At 43.6% G+C, this 16,117-nt stretch overlaps 1 protein-coding gene across 2 annotated transcripts in view; it reads left to right on the top strand.

The window, feature by feature from the left end:
- Positions 1-16,117, top strand: part of VWA3A (von Willebrand factor A domain containing 3A) — a 598,738-nt gene that overhangs the window by 408,946 nt on the left and 173,675 nt on the right. For both annotated transcript variants that reach the window (XM_085629052.1, XM_085629053.1), the window contains one exon: positions 4,872-4,969. In XM_085629052.1, the coding sequence (XP_085485178.1) occupies positions 4,872-4,969 (98 nt within the window). The remainder of the gene's footprint in view (positions 1-4,871; positions 4,970-16,117) is intronic.

The raw sequence follows: 16,117 nt of genomic DNA, 5'->3' as shown, positions 1-16,117 counted from the left end.
ACTCCCTGTACTTTTTAATACCGAAAAAGGACGGGTCACTCAGACCTATACTAGACCTGAGACCCCTCAACCGCTACATTCTCTCGGAGCATTTCCACATGCTCACCCTGCAACAAGTCCTACCACTGCTCAAACAGGGAGACTTCCTATCCACGCTAGACCTCAAAGATGCGTATTTCCACATACCCATTCACCCATCACACAGGAAATATCTCAGGTTCACTATTCAAGGGCAGCACTACCAATTCAAGGTTCTTCCCTTCGGCGTGACAACAGCGCCCAGAGTTTTCACAAAGTGCCTGGCTACTGTGGCCGCACATTTACGGAGGCAACACATTCATGTCTACCCCTACCTGGACGACTGGCTTGTTCAAGCAAAGTCAGCCCAGCAATGTGCCAGCCACATGTCCCGCACCATTCACCTTCTTCACAGTCTGGGGTTCTCACTAAATTACCCAAAATCCCATCTCCAACCCGCACACGTACAACAGTACCTAGGTGCGACCATAGACACTCTGGCGGCCACAGCTCAGCCGAATTTAGTGAGAATCAACAGCATGCAAATGCTGATTTCCAAGTTCAAACCCCAACACTCCCTTCCCGCGCGAGTGTTCATGCAGTTGATAGGCATGATGGCCTCCTGCACTTTCATAGTCCCACACGCGAGACTACATATGCGCCCGCTTCAGGAGTGCTTAGCACGTCAATGGAATCAGGCTCAAGGGCAACTAAAAGACCTAGTGTTGGTGAGCGGTCGGGCATACAACTCTCTGCATTGGTGGAATCCACAAAACCTTTGCAAGGTCCGACCGTTCCAAGAGCCTGTTCCACAAATAATACTGACAGCGGACGCGTCTCTCCAGGGATGGGGAGCTCATGTACTCAATTACACAGTGCAGGGACTATGGACAACACAACAAAAGAGGATGCACATCAACCTTCTAGAACTGATGGCAATCTTCCTGGCTATGAAAGCATTCAAAGTACACTTGTGCAACAAAGTCGTGTTGATCCGGACGGACAACATGACCGCCATGTACTACATACAGAAGCAGTGAGGAACACACTCTCCACAGTTGTCTCATCTGGCTCAGAGCATGTGGAAGTGGGCCATTCAGAGGAACATGTTCCTCATGGCGGAACACCTCCCCGGCAAGGACAACCAGATGGCGGATCTGCTCAGCAGACACAGCCACCAGATGCACGAGTGGGAGTTACACCCATCAGTACTCCAGCCGTACTTCCAGCAGTGGGGTCATCCAGACATAGACCTATTCGCCATAAGCGAAAACGCAAAATGCCAAAGCTTTGCCGCCAGGTTCCCACATCCGCAGTCGCAGGGCAATGCGATATGGATGAACTGGTCCGGCAGATTTGCGTACGCTTTTCCCCCAGCACCACTGATACCGCTGGTGGCACGCAAACTCAGACAACACTCACTGACACTCGTCCTGGTTGCTCCAACGTGGGCACGCCAGCCATGGTACACCACCTTTCTCGAACTTTCCGTGGTGCCGCATCAAAGACTGCGGATCAAACCCGCGCATTTGACGCAGAACCATGGAGAGATTCAGCACCCAGATCCGCAACAGCTGAACCTGGCAATCTGGCTCCTGAAGTCCTAGAGTTTGGCTACCTAAACCTGCCACCTGACTGTATGGACATCATTAAGGAGGCCAGGAGACCCACTACCAGAGCTTGCTATGCAGCCAAATGGAAAAGATTCGTCATTTACTGCAATAATAATGACATTAACCCGCTAGACGCATCCATCCAAAACATAATTTGTTACCTCTTACACCTATACCGATGCAATCTGGCATACACCTCAATACGTGTCCATTTGACCGCAATATCAGCCTATCTCCAGAACAGGCAGCACCTCTCTTTATTCAGAGTGCCAGCCATCAAAGCATTCTTGGAAGGACTCAAACGAGTAATTCCTCTAAGCCACCCACCAGCTCCAATGTGGAACCTCAACTTGGTCCTCACACGCCTGATGGGTCCACCCTTCGAACCTCTACACTCATGCGAGATTCAATTCCTCACCTGGAAAGTAGCTTTCCTAGTAGCAATCACTTCTTTGAGGAGAGTTAGTGAACTCCAGGCACTAACCGTTCAAGAGCCATTTATACAGGTTCACGCCAACAGGTTCGTACTACGTACCAACCCCAAATTCATGCCCAAGGTGATATCGCAGTTCCACATGAATCAAACTATTGAACTGCCTGTTTTCTTTCAAAACCCACAAACTGTCGCAGAAAGAGCACTCCATACACTAGATGTAAAGAGAGCCCTCATGTACTATATCGACAGGACTAAGGTCTTTAGGAAGACTAAACAACTTTTCGTTGCCTTTGCCCCACACCACAAAGGTAACGCTATCTCCAAAGCAGGTATAGCCAGATGGATCGTTAAATGTATTCAAATTTGCTACCAAAAGGCTAAACGCACATTAACGATTCCCCCACGAGCCCACTCAACACGTAAGTTAGGGGCCTCCATGGCTTTCCTGGGAAACATTCCTTTGCATGATATATGTAGAGCAGCCACCTGGTCCACTACACACACATTTACCAAACACTATTGTGTTGATGTGCAATCAAAACAGCAGGCAGCTGTAGGACAGGCTGTTCTCAAAACTCTTTTCCAGACCGCTGCAGCTGGCACTGGTAGCCGCCGCTAATAGGAGGTACTGCTATGTATTCTATGCACAGATATGAATTCAGCAGCCCACATGCCTCGAACTGAATATGCTACTTACCAGTATGCATCTGTTCTTGGCATGTAGGGCTGCTGACATTCATATCGCCCTCCCTCCTCCCCGGCGCCTGTAGCAGCTGCAGCTCTCAGAATTACTGTAAGCATGGTCATCACTTTCTGTATCTACTCCATAACTGCCACAATGGCGAAAAACAATCTGAGGATGGAGAGGATGCCCATGCGCACTGTAGTCCAGGGGAGGAGTCACCTATCCCAGGATACTTCGAAGACTCTTCCAGGACAACAACGTGCAAACATCCGGACCCAACACTAGGCGGCGATCTATGCACAGATATGAATGTCAGCAGCCCTACATGCCAAGAACAGATGCATACTGGTAAGTAGCATATTCAATAGCCACTTCTGCAATATAATTAACATTAATTATCAAGTAATTATTTTTTCAAAATGTATTTACCTGCCACCATTTTCCCCTATAAACGTCACCTACAATATTGGAAAATAATAATAAATTAACATAACTAATTAACAATTAATTAATTAACTAATTACAATTAACAATAACATTAATAACCATCAAATCTAAATTAATTCACAAAATGAACACTATAAAATAACTTTTAATAAATATAATATAAAAAATAATAAAAATTACATTAAAACTAAAGTACTTCCGACCCTACTTCCCTATCAACCCTCAACCCACTCCTAAAAAAAATACACAATTAACATATTCACAAATTAATTATTAATAATTAATATCTAATAAATTACTAATTAATAAAAAATAACACAATTAACATAATTACTAATTGATTATTCGTTGGTATTAATCTATTTATAATTAATTCATAATAAATAAATTAACTTATTTATCAATATAAATTATTAAATACTAAATTATTAATTAATAAAATAATAATTAATTACTTTCAATTAAATTACTTCCCACCCTATTCCCCTATAAACCCACAACCCGCTACGGAATTAAATTACGCAAAAATTAACATAAAATTCATTACTTTAAAAAAATTCAAACATACATTACAAAAATAATACATACTTTTAACACATATACTAACACTTAAAACACTAAAAACAAAATCTATATTTTTAACAACTATATTATGACTGTGATATTTCTAACTTCGATATTATTAAAAACGATATTTCTTACCTGCATTTCAATATTATGCACAACTATATTTTTGTAAGTCGATATTTTGGCAACTCGATATTTAAAATTCGATATTTTGGCAACTCCATATTTAAAATTCGATATTCAGACTGTTCACCAATAAAAAGACATCAGTTATGCCATTTTTGATATTGCATTATCTTGTGGAGTGTCATAAGTAATGCAATAGATGACAGTTTTATTGTTCCATAACATACAGATACAGTGTATTTTACATATCAATCTCGTCACTTTTCCTGTATATTTTCTAATAGCACATTATATATTAAACTTTTATCCTCCTGGATATATATTTGGAGAGAATGTATTTTGTTTTGGAGCTGTTTAATACCACTTTAAGTACATCAAAAGGATATTTTAAAGGTTGTCTTTTATGTGGAGAGTAAAAATGCATTGTCAATGCTTTTTTAAGGAATGCTAATAAGAAAAAGAAAAATGAATCGTGTGATGAGTGAGAAAAAGGCCAGTGGATAAAACAAGTTGTGACCAAATGAGAATTTTAGACCCAGAAGGCAGAGTCATGAGTTTTCGCATGGTTAATAGGTGTTGTTGTGGTATGAGTAAATGTGGCACATGTGGGTCTAGTAATTCTGTTGGTATGGTGAACACAGGTATATCTCAGGGTGTTGGATGAGAGTTTTATAGCAGTTAAGCACTATTTGATAGAGTTTTAAGATATATGGTGCTCTGATACATTTGAGTGCAGAAGGATGCTTTAACCTTATTTGACTCCTTCTTTGCTTATCACATTGAATCTTACTTTGAACTTAAAAAAGTTCTGCATTGCTAAGTCCGGCCTAATGTTTGACAACGATGCCATCAAGAGGGGGCTCTTTTGGGACATGATTGATTTAAATATTTTTTCAGAAACATTAACAATTCCATTTGTTCCATTAAAAAAAAAAAAAAAAATGTGAGTCCTAACATATTTTTTCCTTTATTGATACAGGTACAGTTTACAAGAAGTATCCAAAGACAAAAACAGTGAGAAAGTCTGTTCCATTTGTAGTTTTGCCAAAAGAAGAAGAGATCTGTTCAACAAAAGAGGTATTTCAATCCATGCAAGCTTATTTTATTGTCCCTGAATTCATTATGAAACCAGAGATTGGGAATTATGATGCTAAACAATGGACATCAACAAGTTGCAGGACACATTAAGGGGCCCAATCTGATGTCGGACATACCAGAGTCCGTCCGACATCGGTCAGGAACTGGAACCGAACGACCTCTTGTTTTCGGTTCCAGACCTGCAAGTAGGATGTGACCGAACCCTGTTCAATCGCATGCCTATACCTCTAAATTGGGAACATGCATTCTGAACGGAATTAATGCTCTCATTAAAAGAGCAGAGGTGCAGTTCATCCCTGCACCCGGTGGCCGTAATTCAGCTGCTACGCACCCATGGGGACCCTGCTGAGGGCCCCTAAAGACAGTTTCCCACTGCATTTCTGTGTCGGAAAGGCCGGCACACAAAGGCAGAGGAAAACTGCCATTGTACTCCCGCGGCCGGAAAGAGACGGCCGGGGGAGTACTGAAGGGTTTCCGGATGGCAGGCGGCTCTCCGAGCCCGTCGGAAGCCATCCGAAAAACCGAGTAGGATTCCTTTCCGACCGAGCCCATCTGAATGGCTCGGTCGGAAAGGAATCCAAATCGGTGTCTCTGATGCGGTTAGGATGGCTCCGAACGAGGGTCTGAGCCATTCCTAACCACATCCGAATCAGCCCCTAAGATATGAAAAAACTAAATTGGACCACAGTATATTTATTTTCAACTGGCCCTGTACAGTTTTCAAAAGAATGATGAATTAATAAAATGTTACCTTCAAAACCCCTGCAAGCCTTTTTCTTTGAGGCTTTTCACCCCAAAATCATAACACAGACCGATGTATTGGGTTACAGGTTTTCACTGATATGCTAAAGGTTCTGTGGTTCACAAAATCACAGGCTTTGCTACTGCAAAACCACAAGTTGCAGTGTACCAAAGGCACACTGCATGTCAGAAATGTCTTTCTGGCCTATCGAGTGCACTGTGTGAAACACTGAGATTCAGAAGGAGGAAGAGACATGAAAAGGGCAACCCCTCTTTATAATCTCAATGACATTTATCAATGCTTTGCAAAAGCTTTTTTAACACAATTTCGGTCACAACCTATTGATGTCTCCTCAAAGGGTGTAGTATTGCATTTGTAAAGTGGAAGCTGTCAATGGTGGACAGCTTCCATTTTGTAAATAAGCATCAGAGGAACATGCAGCAAACCAGTGGGAAACTTCATAAGCACATAATGCCGTTCATACAATGCCTATTTAAATGTTTACATTTCAGCCCTTGTGCCTTCAAGGGACAAGGCCTGTTATTAAAACAAGCATTGGCAAATTCAGTATGTCTATGTTTTTTTAGCAATGCTGTACTGTATCACGGCTGTTGTACAGCACGGTTAAAAATAAAAAAAATAAAAGTCAATGGCACTGCCTCCGCATCTTTTATAGGTGCATTCATGCTTTCCCTACTCATGATCACACATACAAATTGATGTTTTTCTACCGAGCTGAGATGGTACAGTAAATAAGAAAAGAAACACTAAAGTGTTTTTTTAAAACATAGCACAAAAACACTTCATTACAAAAATTGAATGGATGAGCGGGTTGCGGGAGGGGGATTGGGTCGGGGAAGGGGTGGGGGAGAAGCAGCACAGTTGGTGGTGAACACACAGCGAGCAAGGGAGAAGCAGTATCGAGGGTGAGGGAGAAGCAACATGAAGGCAAGAACATGGGTGGAAGAGAAGCACATGGAACATGGGGGAAGAATCACATGGGGTAGAGAGAGCAACTTCAGTGTGGTTTAAGGGAGAGAAGCATTTAGAAAGAGACAGTAATGTGGAGTGGGGAGAGAAGCACGTGAGAGAGATAGCTGGAAACATAAGTACGCTTTTGGAGTGTTTAAACAAAAAAGTAGTCCACTAAAAGCGAGTAGAGGAAGCATAGAAGTCAGCAAATCAAAGAGATGGTAAAGAGGTTATTCTCCATGTGAGTGACAAACAGAAGAGGTACAGGCAGAAACAAAGAGAGCCATTCAATAGAAAGCAAACAAATAAGAGTGACAGGAAAGCCAACCAATAGTAAGTAGTGGGTGGGATGCAAGTCTCTGTATGTTTTTGGTAAACCACAATATCTATTTCATAACCAGATGGATTATGACTTCTGGTAGGCTAGACTTAAAAAGGGTCCATTCTGCCAGTATGAATTCAGGGATGGAGGTCTGCTGTTCTATGCAGGACTCCATCCAAGCATTTAAAACAGATCACAAGGAGTTGTAAGCTGATTCCTTACCCATCAATATTAATGAGATAGAAGCTTGCAATTTCTTCTGACCCGCCCATTAAAGGTTAACAGCATAAGATAAAGCTTGGGCTGCAGCCAATCTCTACACATCAAGCCGCTACTATTTTGCTTCCGAAATTTAAAACAAAACCTCAGGAAATCATAATCTGTATGTAGTTATGTCATTGTAAATGCGACATTGTTGTCCAACAGCCATTTTTGTAATCAACTGGCATCTATCAACAATGTTGAGAGATCAATGATGCATTTTGCCATGTTTGTTACTCCTCAGTGTTATGTAGTTAGAATGCCTTTGATGCATGGGGACATTTTCCAGTGAGAATACAGATCTGGCCTGTACACTTTGCCTTAAATGTGGGGTGAAATCATTTAACACAGATTTAATTTCCATTCCATATTTTGCCATGTTTAGTACTCCTCAGTTTTATATAGTTAGGATGCTTTTGATGCCTAGGAACATTTTCCAGTGAGAATTCAGATCTGGCCTGCTGACTCTGCCTTAAATGCGGGGTGAAATCATTTAATACAGATTTAATTTTCTTTTTGGTTTGCATGTTCGATTATTCATTGAGGTGTATAGTATTTTATACATTTTATTTTAACCAGACTTCATGTAAAAACAAATGATTTTTCTCCTATTCAAGCTTTGAAAGTCTGAAATCTTGTTTCAGTGTTAGGCCTAATTAAGTTTATACAATAAACACAATATAATTAGGCCAACAATTCCACAAGACCTGTATTTGAAACTATAGTTCCAGCAGCAGATATTTTGCATTGCTACTTATGTTATGTTGAGTTGTACTAAATTTTTCCCCCCAACTTCATAAGTTTTAATAAAAACACATCAGGTGTTCAGCAATGGACAGCACATAATGGCGGAACAATCATTTGAGTAACGTGCAATACAGAACCTCTCGATACATAGAGTAAAAGCAGCCTCACAACTGTCTTCAATCAGTACACCTAGTTTGAGTCTTACTCCGTTGTGTATTCGCCCACCCTATCTTCATAACATATTCATTCCAGTATTCGGGAGCCCATTGCATAGTTCCCTCCATTGATTTTGTCATCTCTACGACTAGTTTTCATATGGGCCTTCTTCGGCTAACGTCCATTTGCAAATATCCCTCATCCACACATCTACCTCAGGGGCACGAGTTCCCATCCATGTTATCGCTATTCTGCGACGTGCTAGCACTTTGAGTTACTGCCAGAGTTTATGGGCTATCTTGCTTTGTTTTTTGGGCTTCCATACGTGTCCCAGCAGGCAGTGTAGCGGTGTCAGCTCCATAGGGAGTCCGGTGGCACTCTGCACCCTCTCCACCACCATGGCCCAAAAAAGGCTAACACCAGGGCATCGCAAAACCAAAGGGGATGATGGGCAGAGTGTTGAACATTGCAGGCACTCACCCCCAGTCAACTGATCTGGGTTTAATCCATCATCATTCTTTAGCTCACTCCGCCACCCCAGTTCAGACATGGCCATATGCTAATCAGTCTGACCCTGTGCCTCATGGGAACAGTCCAGCCCAAACTGCCAAGCCATGTCTTCCCTGGATCGGAAACAAGCATCCTGGGACGGGTTTCTGGCTAATCAGCCGCCATCAGCCAGGTTAGCTTGAATCCAGTGGAAAAGTGAGCAAGGGACCCATGTCTGGGCATACCCTGCCAACTTAGGGCGAACAAAGCAAAACCAAAGGGGATGATGGACGGAGTGTTGAACATTGCAAGCACTCACCCCCAGTCAACTGATCTGGGTTTAATCCCTCATCATTCTTTAGCTCACTCCGCCACCCCAGTTCAGACATGGCCATATGCAAATCAGTCTGACCCTGTGCCTCATGGGAACAGTCCAGCCCGAACTGCCAAGCCATGTCTTCCCTGGACCGGAAACAAGCATCCGGGGACCGGTTTCTGGCTAATCAGCCATCAACACCAGGGCATCCCCAGGTTAAATGTAGGAAGTCCGCCCCTCTTCTCTGCACTGGGGGCATGCGTCTGAACAGTCCAGTGCAGGGGTCATATAGGTGCGGTGGAAGTAGTTATAGGGTATGAGATTGAAGCAAGCATTGCATGATACCGTATGTGTGAGTACCTTCCTTGCTCTATCGTCGAGGGGCTCTGCAGGACGGGGCCCTCTAGGGCCACACGGGTTACTTACAACCACCTGCTATGCCTTCCCCAAAATGAAGAGTCGGTCAGACAGTAGAGAATACAAACTTACATTTATTCAGCATATACTCTGCAGAGGAGTCCAATCAGACCTGCACCCTAAGATGTCTGCCAAGGGGGCTGACACCCCAGCATTTGGTAATACTAGATAAACCTTTCTGGGAGCCTTCGACCACGCCCTCAGTGGAAATGTACCGACTCGGGCAGGGCATGAACAAAGGAGGCCCAGAAGGATGAGCTAACACCCGCCAGATGGGCACATGCTATCAGTGGTCCAAGGCCACTGCGCCCAGTCTCAGCGTCTCCTAACGTGGGAGCAGAGTTACACATCGAGGTTGGTATGCAGAGAAAAATAACAGTTCATTAGTGAGTCGAGTTGCAGCCTTGAGCAGAGAAGATAATAACGGAGTTCAGTGTTCTGCTGAGGTACATGCTACTGAGTAATGAGGCCTAGTACAAACACATCTCAAGCAGTCTAATAAGGATTACGAAATACAAAATGGAATCACACTGGCTAACGAAAGCTTACATGCTTCGGGGATAACTCGGTAGGTTGCATAACGTGAATACAAATGGTGTCTATTTAGCCACATAATGCTAACCTAATATAGTGTAAACAAGTGCATTGCTAGAAGGGGGATTTCAAACCTAAAAGCTCCTCCAAGTCCGCATTCCATGTTGCAAATGACCTGGGAGGGGGGCCCTTAGAATCAACCCTCATTGCATTGTATAGGAGAGAGATTAGCTGTCGCTCAGCTCCACATGTAAGCATTGCATCCAATGTTTGTGATGTCTTTGGGATGACTGAATATGTGGGCCAGGTTGCCTTAAATAAATCAGATATACCAACATAATGCAAATAATGACCCCTCCCCAGCCCAAAGTCCCCGCACGCCTGCTCATATAAGATGAAAGTCTCGCTTGGGTATAAGTCTGCTAATATACTGCATACCCCCTCCTGCCAAGCCTGAAATGACTTTTTGTTCATCATTGTCCGCACTGGAGCAAGTACCCACACCAACAGTTCCCAATGGAATGGAGCACGCTTTAAGATCCGTTCCACAAAGCATTACCAAATGCTCGCGGTATGTTTAAGTATATATGGTACATCGTCAGGAACGCCCGCCCCCTCCTTCAATTTGTCAGGAGCCCATCCAGAAGGAACCTCCCTCTTATAAGCCTCTTTTCCCAGTTGTCCCCTGCGTCTAGCCATCAGCAAGCGTGCTGCAAATGTACCGCAAAATGGTAGAGGTCCAACCGAGGGACCTCCAAGCTTCCCTCCTTATTTAACCAGTTCAGAGTGTCCAATGCCACTTTACTACGCGGCTGGCCCAATAAAGGTCTACTAGTATAGAGTTTAGCTGTCTGAACACTCGCCTGGGGATAGGGCATAGTGAATTCTGGAGCACATAGAGGCAGCGGGGCAGCACTATCATCTTGGCCACCGCCAGCCTACCCATTAAAGAGTGCAAAAACAACAATTGATAGACAAAATGCAGAACAATGTCATACATTCACCCAAGTACAGACATCTGGGCCTAAATCCATTGTTGTTTTGCTCACCATGCCATTCCAGTTTGAACCCGCACATATGCAAATCAGTCTTGACCCTGTGCTCAATGGGAGCAGTCTAGCCTGAACTGCCTGGCCAGGTCCTCCCTGGACTGGAACAAGCATCCTAGAACAGGTTTTGGGGTTTCACCCCTCATCAGCCAGGATAGCTTGACTCCAGTGGCATGGAGAGCACGGGACCCACGTCTGGGCATACCCGTCCCACTCGGGGTGACAAATGAAAAAACAACAATTGAAGGACAAAATGCAGAACAATGTCATACATTAAAGAGAGTGGTAGTGTATTCCAGAAGGACACTGAACGTCTCGGAGCATCCATCGTTCTAAGTACATTATGGTGCAATGACTGCATGTCCTCTGTCACCACCTGTATACCCAGGCATCTAAAATGTCCTGTCTCTTCCCATTTCAGCCCCAGACATGGGAGTCTCTCCAGGGGAAGTCCAGCCAACCGAGCCAGTGGGAAGATCAAAGGTTTATATGCTGGTTAAGTCACAGCTGAGTAGGCACCAAAGTCCTCCAATATCCATAGTAGTTTCAACACTACCTCTCGAGGCGAGGCAACATAGAAGAGTGTGTCATCTGCATACAGCGTCATCCCGTGGGCGGGGGGTCCCACCTGTGTGAAAGCCCCCCCACTCCAGGTCCCTCTGTGCCCAAATTGCCAGCGGCTCGATTGCCAGCACAAATAATAACAGCAAGAGCGGGTAGCCCTGACCTGTGCCCCTCTTCAGTAGCCATTCCTCGGACCGCCTCTGACCCACATGGTCCCGGGCGCAGAGTGTAATAATTTGACCCAGCTGCGAAACCGAGGGCTGAAGCCCGCCGCCCGCAGAACTTCCAGCAGATACCCTCAATCAACTGTGTCAAATGCTTTCTCTAAATCTATGGATACCAGGGCCAGTTCCTCGTCTCTGTGGCGCACCTCATGCATGATATGTCAGTCTTCTTTTGTTCCTTCCGGTGCTTCAGTGGGTATAAACCCACCCTGGTCTTCATGGATCAGGTGGAACATATAGGGAGCCAGCTGGACCGCCAAGATCTTGCATAGTATTTTAACGTCCGAATTAATCATGGTGAGAGGTCAGTAGGCTGCCGGTTCCTGGCCGCTCCCCTCCCCCCCCGGCTTCAAGATCATGACTATCTCTCCTTCCCGCATGGTTGGGTGTGGCTTATACACCTCCTCATACAACTGCAATAGAGGCTGTTCTAGCTTCGCTGAGTATGCTTGAAAAAATTCCATTGGGTAGCAATCCGCTCCCGGAGCCTTGGCCCCGGGCATTGACCGCAATGCCTCCTGGATCTCCTCGACAGTTATCCTTGTGTCAAGATCCTTCACCCCCAAGGGTGGGAGCCTCCTTAACACCAACCCCCGAATAAAAAGGATATTGCGATCCTCGTGCATATAATTCCTGCAAGTGCTGCTTAAATACATCTAAGATTCCCCTCCTGATGTTCACTAGGTCCCCACCTGCGTCCATCAAACAGGTTATCAAAGGTACTGCCTGTTCCTTCCATAGAATCCCACCAATAGATGCCCTGATTTAGCCACCTCGGCGTGTAGCCTCTGGCGGTACTGGCACAAAGTGTATTTGTCCAGCCTTTCCCATAGGTCCTCTATTTGCACGTGCAACCTCCTCTTCCGGTCTCCTACGGCCGGGAAAGCTGGGTCCCCGCCTAGACCTCTGCCAAGGTGCTCTCTTTATCTAGTTCCCTCTGTAGCTGTCTGCGTACCCCACACATCAATCCCATACTTGCATCCCGCATCACTGTTTTCATTGCTTCACGTTCAGAAGCTCTGCCGGCTGCCCACCCCCCTCCCCCCCAATTGGAAGCCATGTATTCTGTTAATGCCTTCAACAAGGCTTCCCTCCCCACCTGGTCGCTAAGTATGACAGGGGCAGTCTCCATCGCCGTGGGAGCGCCCCACTGCACCACACATCGGACAGGCGCATGTCCGACAGGAAACGAGCCGGAAAGGCAGGTGTACCTGTAACCAGCACCCTATCCAGCCTACTGTGTGTACCGTATGTGGGGGAGAAATGTGTACAGTGAGAGGGTAGGGTGCCCCTTACGGCAGACATCCCGCATGGTCAACTTCCGCATTTGTTACCGGAGCTTTTGTGTCATCTTCGATTTAGTTCCTGTCTTTGGAGGGTCGCTATCGAAGTCTGGGTCCAACACACAATTAAAACCCCCCATCCATAATAATAGCGCATCTAGTTCTGGGGTTATTAAATCCTGAATGGTTTGAAAAAACGTAGGGTCATTCGTGTCCAGGGCATATGTGTTTAAAATAGTGAGGGCTCGGGCTTCCAACATGCCCCGGAGGAGCAAGTACCGACCGTTCACATCTGCTTCCATGTACGTGAGAGTGGACGGCATCCTGGGCGCCACCCACACCACTGTGCCTCTGGCATATGTAAAGTAGTAGGAGTGAAACAATTGACCCCGCCATTTCTTTGCCACCCTGGGTGCACCAGAGTCATCCAGGTGCTTTTCCTGGGGGCAATCTATGGACACCTGATGACGTTTAAGAAAGGATAACACTCTATAGCGTTTTAGACATGTTCCCAAGCTCCTGACATTCCAGCTCAGGAATCTAATCTCAGTCGCCATACCTGTAAGGGTTCACCAATGCACATGCCAAATGTCCCCGTCCACCCATCCCGTTGTTCTCATTAAAAAAATTAAAAATGGCAATATGTTACCTGAGAGTATCTTTACGTCAAGTTTATTCCAAAAGTAAGATTTTGTGGCTTCTCAGATTCTCATATGATTCTGCTCGCTGCAGAATTCCATATTTGACTGCCTGGACTGTGATGGACTTGTCACCTGCCTGAGACTGTTTAAAACCTGAGACCATAAGTTTAATGTCAGTGGAGGATCATACATTACTCCACAGACTTTGATGACAAATCTAGTGGGAATGGAAACTAGAACCTGCACTATAGTATACCGACTAAGCACTGTACATTTGGGCGTTATCCTGTTGCACACTAACCTGGTTTTAACATCATCAAATTAGTGTTAATTGGCGCCCCAAATAATTACTTTTTTCTTAATCCTGCCTGTCTGAATTTAAAATGTTTGCAGCACAAACATCATGAACAAGTATGTTTCAGTGTAGAATGTAATGCTTTGGTTTGAAGGAGGCAACTTTGGGTAGTATATTTATCTGACTTTACAAAGAGCGATACACATTGGTTTGTGGCTGATGTGCATGGACATAAGGTAACATCTACTGACCCAGAGCAGCAGTACAAAACTTCTGATGATCCAAGTATGGTTTGCTGGTATTCTGTTTCAGAACATTTGGTGACAACCATCACTTGACGGAACAACGGAACCAAATTTAGGCTTCTACCTGTCCGAGGTCATGACCCAAAAAGAGGAGACTCTGGAAGCTTGCATAAAAACTCCATTATTGTATAACAGGGCTGCAGATGAAAACTAAAACGATGGGTGGCAATGAGGAACAGCGGGGAACCTTAAATTTCATTGTCTTAGAAGAACTTTGGATTGGAAAAGAGCTCCTGACTAGAAGCAATGAGTCATAAAGGATCCATTCCATTCTATTTATGCAGAAGTGACTGTGGATGGTCAGCTCTTTAAAAGATTTTATTATATCAAAATATTGAAAGAACAAAGCATGCTGTCTTACAAAATTTAATATACTAATTAGTATGCCAACAAAGACATTAATCTATTCTGTGAAACATGACAGTTGTTATCACTACTTCCTGAAAACTTGAACTCATGATCCTAAAAAAGAAAACATGGCAAATTAAAATAAAAGTACATTTATTATATGATAAAACGATCAAATATTATCAGGCGTCAATTGCAAGTGACTATCATGTAATATAAACACAATGTTTCATGGATAATAGGAGTAATACATATCACAGACATGATATAATTAGCAGTTTGAGTAACAATATAAATATAAAATACTTTTGATGTTTTGATACTTCTTCAGATCTAAGCGAAATATAATATACATTTAAATTAGGTTTTAGAAGGAGTTTATAGATTAACAAAGACCAGATGACTTCTTTAGTCTTAAAAGAAAATTTTATTAGTAGAAACAAAGGTATCCATACAAGAGTCATAACAATAAATGCATGTCAGAACATTACAATAAATTAACGTCAAAACAATGCAATAAATTCATGTCAAAACAATACATTAGATTGCACTACACCAAATGAAATCAGACTTATGAATAAAAAATAAAAAAATTAAGCCATTAATACATAAAAGTTAAGTCATAAAAGTATTGGAGTTATAAAGAAATCTGGGAACGCACAAGGTATTCAAGGGGGTTTCAGAACCTCTTGCTGAGAGGGTTTTAGCTGGGAACATTTTTTGGCGCACATGTCAAGGTAAAGTGTAACAGGGGACCACAGGTCCAAACGCTTCGCTGCCATCTGTATAGGATATACAAAGGAAGTATCCAACCTATGATTATGGCAGACAACATACCACCGTGCTTTATAAGAAATTTTTGTAAAATCCTTCCAATTAACAGTGATCTGCTGAAAGGCAGCCGCCAACAGCAAATCAATAATTTTAGTATTAACTGTAACATTCTCCCAGCACGGTAAAAGACTCCCTAAGAAAATATGGGTGATAGAAAAGGAAAATGTAGTATCAAAAATTAGATTAATTTGGGACCAGACTTGCTTCCAAAAACTGTCTACAAGTGGGCACAAAAATAACATATGCAATATATCAGCTTTTGGGGAGGAGCATGACCAACAAATATCTGGAGTAGTCACAAATCTGCTGCTCAAAGTACTCGGAGTAAATAAAAGTCGATTATACACAAAGAACAACGTTTGTGTTATGTTAGCTGCCCTGGAGGATTTACGCAGTTTAAGCCATATATTATTCCAGAGAGCTACTGGCCACGAGAGTTGAAAATCTCGTTCCCAGGCTTCCTCTATTTTAGATTTCTGCCTAATGATGTCCTTCCCTTGTAGATACTTGTATATACTAGAGGCCGAGGGTTTAGTCTTAAGTAGGGAAGAAAGCTGTGAAGAGGGAGTCGTGGGGGGTGGAGGCACTGGACGTAACAGATAATTGGTCAAACCTATCTATCACAGCC

The sequence above is a fragment of the Triturus cristatus genome, chromosome 10 (genome assembly GCF_964204655.1).
Source record: "Triturus cristatus chromosome 10, aTriCri1.1, whole genome shotgun sequence".
Lineage (NCBI taxonomy): Eukaryota > Metazoa > Chordata > Amphibia > Caudata > Salamandridae > Triturus > Triturus cristatus.
Note: the sequence above shows the minus strand (reverse complement) of the source record. Positions and strands in the feature narration are given on the sequence as shown.